At 43.3% G+C, this 6,204-nt stretch overlaps 2 protein-coding genes across 2 annotated transcripts in view; both read right to left on the bottom strand. All coding sequences in view use genetic code 11, as the record gives it.

Moving 5' to 3' along the window:
• Positions 1-1,351: 1,351 nt before the first annotated feature.
• On the bottom strand, positions 1,352-2,089 carry EGR_06310 (hypothetical protein; the record flags this gene model as incomplete). The annotated part of the gene is made up of 3 exons (XM_024495559.1): positions 1,352-1,564; positions 1,596-1,872; positions 1,977-2,089. The coding sequence occupies 3 exons, from the start codon at positions 2,087-2,089 to the stop codon at positions 1,352-1,354; spliced, it is 603 nt and encodes a 200-aa protein (XP_024350082.1).
• Positions 2,090-2,296: 207 nt separating this feature from the next.
• Positions 2,297-6,204, bottom strand: part of EGR_06309 (hypothetical protein) — a gene marked incomplete at both ends in the record, with an annotated part of 8,838 nt that continues 4,930 nt past the window's right edge. The window contains 4 exons of the mRNA XM_024495558.1: positions 2,297-2,336; positions 3,085-3,149; positions 4,747-4,926; positions 5,525-5,637. Of these exons, the coding sequence (XP_024350081.1) occupies positions 2,297-2,336; positions 3,085-3,149; positions 4,747-4,926; positions 5,525-5,637 (398 nt within the window). The remainder of the gene's footprint in view (positions 2,337-3,084; positions 3,150-4,746; positions 4,927-5,524; positions 5,638-6,204) is intronic.

Genomic DNA, 6,204 nt, shown 5'->3' with positions numbered 1-6,204 from the left:
TCAGATGGCATCAGATGGTCACCATCAACGTCAATTACCTTTTTAATACTTTTTGACCATGAAATTTAACAAGTCATATTGTTTTTAATCATAGTGGAACTTCTTCATCATGTTACTAATGGCATACATTAGAGGTGGGGAAACCTTAGGTGGCTTTACGCGCAAAGTTAAATCTCTCATGTTTACTAATGACACTATTAGCCTCGCCTTCGGGGTGGATGAATGGTTGGATGGACAACAGTGGAATGCGATAGCACTCGCTGTGATTTTGTCCACTTAATTGATCCTCGGGAGATTCTTAGCACTGCAGATAATTCTAAATTTGATACAACGTCATCCAAATCGCAATTTATTGTAGGCCCTACTTAAAAGAGGAACGATCTTCCCTCTGTCTTCACTAACTGCCCCTAAATATACCTCCATTGGCCTAAATATCCAAACACTCCTATCAGCAACACCCATCAACACATCTGAGAATGCCATTGGTTAATTGCCTGATTGACATTGCCTTGACAGCCCAATCCCACTTTATCACCTGGAGCACGCTTGCGTGGGATGGATGACCTGTTATTCATATGATTATATCACATGGCGCCCAGTCGTAGAATTATGCACAGTTTGTATTTTGCGTCGTCAGTAGGTAACTCTCTTTGATTTGCTCAGTGTGCTTTGCTGCCAATTCAATCGAACCTCTCCATTCTGCTTGCATTCAGTAAAATATGCGAAGTGGCATTTGAAGAGTATTTCGTCACGTATTTGACATTTGTAATTTCTTGCCTGCCTTCAGCTTTAACACACGGCGCAGTGTTTGGGATGGGTAAAATCTAGAGATGTTACACCAAATGTCTGGCGGCACTGGTTGGTAAGAACGCGCAAACCGCTGCCTATCTATGCACATAAGTTGCATCCTGTTGAGCTTAGGAAGTTGGGAAATGGATTATTCCATGCAGAGCTCATTAATCCACTTGTCCATGTATTCCGCCGAAGATAAGTAAGCCAGTGGGTACTGCTTGTGCGTGTGTCCCAGCTGGCGGTCAGCAGTTGACTAGCCTTGACCTTATCAGCATATTTGAAATGCATCCAACCATAGCATCGGACATGTAGGTGGAACGAAACAAGAGCTGTACGTCGCAGACAATCCAAAAACTCATGAGAACCACGTCCATTATTTGGGGACACTCCTATCCCTCCCTCTTTCCTTCGCAAAGAAAAATTGGTGGCCACCATTTCCATTGCCGACATGAAGTCAAAGGTCACTGCTCGTTCTGCTACACGACTGCTCCCTGTGTACACAATGCAGTACAGCGTGGATTTTATTCCATGTCATTCTGTGAAATATGTGCAGCACTGGTCAGGTAACACCCGAGACTGCTGATTCCGAGGTGCACGGCAGACGTAATTGGTTGTGGTGCCTCCACCACCTGTCCAAACCCATCTTGATGACAAACGGCTTTGCCACGTTTGCACAAACCTCCCCACCGAACATCCAATCAAGATTCCTAGCCTCACCTTTGTTTCCATCGTCGAGTTGACAAACGGAGTAGACCTGATTACTGTCTCCTTCCTCACATTAATACAAGGCACTCGTTTGTTACTTCATGCGTCGTCACATAGGGAGGCATTTTAATCATGGTCAGGAGACCAGAGCGGAGATCCAAGTATGTGGGCAACTGTGAGTTGCAGAAGTCAATGAGGCATTTGAGCCACTTCTCAACCCGTTCTTCCAGGTTAAGCTGCTCGTACTGACGCCTGACTCTTCCTGCTTTGACCTTATTGTTCTTGTTGCTGCGTTTTGCCACCTCCATACAGTTGCAGTGCTGATGGAAGATGGGCAATCGGAACGGTTCTGATATAGAGGCTGGACTAGCCAATCTGTAGGAACAGCTTTAATCTCTCGTTTCTACAGGGTAGAAAACCACGTGCAAGCATATACTGGCATTGCCTTCACAGAATAAAAATGCTGCAGAGATCCTTACCTCCATTCTGGATTAGCAAGTGTGCTGGTGGCGTGGTGGGTGGAATCAATGTGCACCCGACTGCTGTGCCATCCTTTATATCGCAGTGGTGGGGCGCGTCCACAAGTGTGCATGCCAATTCAAAGACAGGGGAGTAGCAGAAATCTTCGTGCTTCTTATTTCGTCTTCGTTTGTTATAATGAAGCACTGCACAAAAGTGGCAATGAAATTTGAATCACCCACCTCCACGATTGTCAAACTGGATAGAGCAATCACATAATCAGGCGTGGAAAAAAGAGTGCCCTCCATGAGGTTTCGTTTATTTCGTCTGTACTCGCACTTTATGCAGAAGTATACAAAGTCGCTTTACGTCGATAAGACCTATAAGAAAAAAAAATAGATTACATCGCCATCTCCACAGAAGGTATTCCTCTGACCAAGAAAGCGCAAGGAGACACGTTTTGCCTCAGGCCCGTACAGCCGACTTTAATATCTGAATGTAAAGTCACTCGACACACTCCCATTCAGATCTCGTTATCCCTGCTAATGACATTTCACAAAGCTGACCAATTTTGACGTCCCAACTGCTTTTGTCTTCTAAGCGTATGTTTTGCAATTATCGTAATTACGGCAGTAGAAGAGAGATTTAACTGACGGCCATACCACCCCCAAATTACTGTGATTCCTGCCAAAGCACCCCTAGATATGCAGACACTGAATAACCTGAAGATGCCAACAAAGGAGATAATTGGTTAATCAACCATCCAATCAGTACCATTTACACGATCCCACTTCACCGTCCCTATTAGTCAATTCACGACCAGTAATGTGAACACAGTGCAAAGGTGAATATTATTGACTCAAGGTGAGTTCACGCCAACTCTAAATTTGGCATTTGTACTCTTCAAATTTGTATTTCACAGGCTTCTCAAATGAGGTGACCTATGTGATCTTGTGTCTTTCCTGATGTACTTGGCTTAATACGATTAACTTACTTCTTTGTACTTCTGCGTCCCTCTTCTTCACGGGTTGAGGTATTTCGTGCGGACTAAAGAATACTTTCCAAATCTCCACCACTGTCGTCTTCGTAAGTGGAGTGATAAATGTGCCATTGTTTTTTCCTACTTACTGACGTGAACTCCGTTCATAGCCATCAAATCTTGCATTCCTAGCAAAAAATGATTGAGCAGTTTGCTACATAAATGGGTAATAAGGTGTGTGAGTGGGGATTGAGACTGTCAGTTACCTTCTTGAATGGAGGTGGCTGGGACTGCCCACTGGACGAGTGTGTGGATGGATGAGAAGGAGAAGTTGTGGAATGATTTGTTCTGCGGTTGAATCAAATTTGCCTCCACGACGACGCGTTTTGAAGGGTAATGTTGGGTGGTTAGGTACAAGGAGGCTATTTCCACATGAGCTGAGTAATTATAGAGGAATAGTCCATTTTCTCCCACGTAAGACCCACAGTAAAATATCTTTTGGAAGACACTGCTTTAATATGCCACGCAACGACCCATCTTACCTACTGACAATTGCCAGTGATACTTTAAATCGCTTTAGAGTGATGTGTAGGGGATGGACCACTATGTGTGCTAAAGATGACCAAAAATGCAAACTTTAGAATGGATTAGGGTGGCAGTTGCATTGGCTTTGATGGATGGACAAGCTTTTGTATAGACTGCCACCACAGATAACCCGACAGGTGAGATATATCCATGAGGAGGGCACCATTCCATTTGGTTAAATTCATGAAATTGCGTGACTCAGTCTGCTGCTTTTAGTCAAATTTAGTAACTTTAAATATGAGTCAACAACCTGCATATGGGAGTAGGTATATTTCCAAAGAAAAGAATTTTGAGTTATGCTGATAGGATTTCGATGTGAAGTTTTAATCGGGTCCGGAGAAATATGAAATAGCGGGATGGACGTTTACAGCATTGAAACGACAAAATGAATGTCACTGAAAATAAGAGTTGCAGAACAAGCAGCAGAGGAACACAAAAAAATTACCAGACGTGGAAATGAATAATAGGTGAAGATATGAAAGAATGGGGTATTGGTGAAGAGATAACATAGAGGTGAATGGATGAATGGGTTAATGGATTGGCATATGGATGGATAGACACGGGACGGAGTGTTGGATACAGGATGAAGGTTAGAAGATAGAATGATAAAGGATCCTGGATGGGTGAATGGGTAGGGGTGAATAAATTGATGAATGGATGAATATGGGCTTGATACAGAATGGACGCGCGGTGCCGAAGATGCCTCTTTCATTGTCGTGCCACTTCTGATCTAGTGGTAGTGCCAACAGACAGGCTGCCCTTGATGAAATGTGTATCGACATGGCCAAATTCTCAGCAAAGGAATTCGCCTCCCTTTGCCTGCCTTCTTCGCTCCTTTTTTTAGCTTGCTCGCAGTCCAAATTCACCATCACATACACATCGGCCAAGAATAACATGTGTAACGACAACCTGTCTACAGATTACTTTACTTGAGAGCTTGACGTGATCCGACTTCGAGAACTCAGTCACCAGTTCATGTGGTGGGTTATGCGGTATTTAGACCGTGCATGCGTCTTACCTTGAAGCACCACCCCAAAAGGCCTGATGCGAGGGATTTTAGAAAGGGTTTTTAAAAAAGATACAAGTCCGTCTAATGAGGATGTGAAAATGTTTGCAAAGGTAACCACTGAAAACGCAGGTAGGTGATATCATAAATCATGCGTTGCCACATTGATATTCTACAACGCATTTGCAATGGTATCAGCTACTTACGACTTGCCTCCTACAGATGGCCTCGCTATAGCTCTTATTGTGGTTGGAGTGGCTCTAGCAGCAATCTGTTTGATTGGATGCATTGCTTCGTGATATGGACGTGATGTACTACTGAAGATTGTAAGTAGACATAGGAGAGATGAATTAATATCAAGTGATATCATCAGATTGTTAACAAATATCTTCCTCTTTTTCTACCAGTATGCCGTCATTGTGTTCAGTCTACTCGCTGCACAAATAATCGCTGTGGCAGTGCTTTTTCCGATCCCAACAGAATCAGTTGTTGGCTTGTCAAATCAATGCAGTCGCTTCCCGTGTCGTACGAGTTGAGCAGTGCCAAAAGAAACATGTCAAAAGCTGTCCAGCATATGTTAATGAAGGTACAAATCAGAAAAGTTTACGGTATTTCTATACTTTATAGAAGAATACGTCATTTTGCTGGGGTGTGAATGGCTATGGTGATTTGCGAAAGTTTATGCAAAATTTACAGTCTCTGCTCCTGCTTTTGTGCTTATTTACTGCTCTGCCACCCTTTAAGTTCAATCAGGCAGCAATTTGCCATCATAATGTTGCTGTTTGGCACCTGGTAGTTGCCCACAGAGAATGCCAAAACTGCTAATGTGAGGGATGTAGAATCAAAGTTGCCGACTTTATTGCAGACCGTATCACGAGTTTAATGTGTGTTTTCATTTGCACGATTCTGTTGCAGGTGAGTCTTAAGGCCGTTCTTTGTACCACCACTAAACAGAGTGAAGTGAAGTCATTTCCTGACGCACTCTACATCTACCTTACAGGTCGCTCGCATCGTGATTGTGGTGCTGGTGAAGGCGAGAAAACATCGATGTAATCCTTATAAGCACCCTCTTTATTTATGCCACTCCTCCATTGTATCCACAACCGAATATCTCCTCAAAAGAGAATAAATATTATTTTTTAGTTTGTCCTGCTCTGTAATGTCTAGAAGTCGTGGTAAACAGAGCAGTGGGTGTTTGATTCGCCTTTGAATAGTTCATTCATCCCTATCTTGTTGGAAGCGATTGCCCACCAAACTGCCTCATGATTTACGCATTAAAGTTAATGCTGTTGAGAGCCACCTAATATCATATTTCAACGGATTGTTTTGTGGCAGATTGCTGAATTTGGAGGTGGGCACGTGTATGGATGAGGAGTGAGACTGTCAGCTGCCTCACTGAATGTAGGTGGTGCGGACTGCCCACTCGACGAGGTTGTGGATGGGTAAAAAATAGAATTTGTGAAATGAGTTAGTTTGGGTTGAATCAAATCAGAATGTGAGCTCAGGTAGAGAGAGGGTACTGCTACAGGAGCTTAGTAAATATAGAGTATTCCACTATCTCCCAGATAAGACCCACAATAAACTACTTTAAATGGCCTCAGGGTGAAGTAAATGGGAGTGACCAGCGTGCGTGGCAAAGCTGGCTTAAAATAGACTTCAGAATGGATTGGAGTGGCAG

Source organism: Echinococcus granulosus (assembly GCF_000524195.1).
Source record: "Echinococcus granulosus chromosome Unknown EG_S00054, whole genome shotgun sequence".
In the NCBI taxonomy this organism is placed as follows: Eukaryota; Metazoa; Platyhelminthes; class Cestoda; order Cyclophyllidea; family Taeniidae; genus Echinococcus; species Echinococcus granulosus.
The sequence above is the reverse complement of the archived record's forward strand: the minus strand, read 5'-3'. Positions and strand labels throughout refer to the sequence as shown.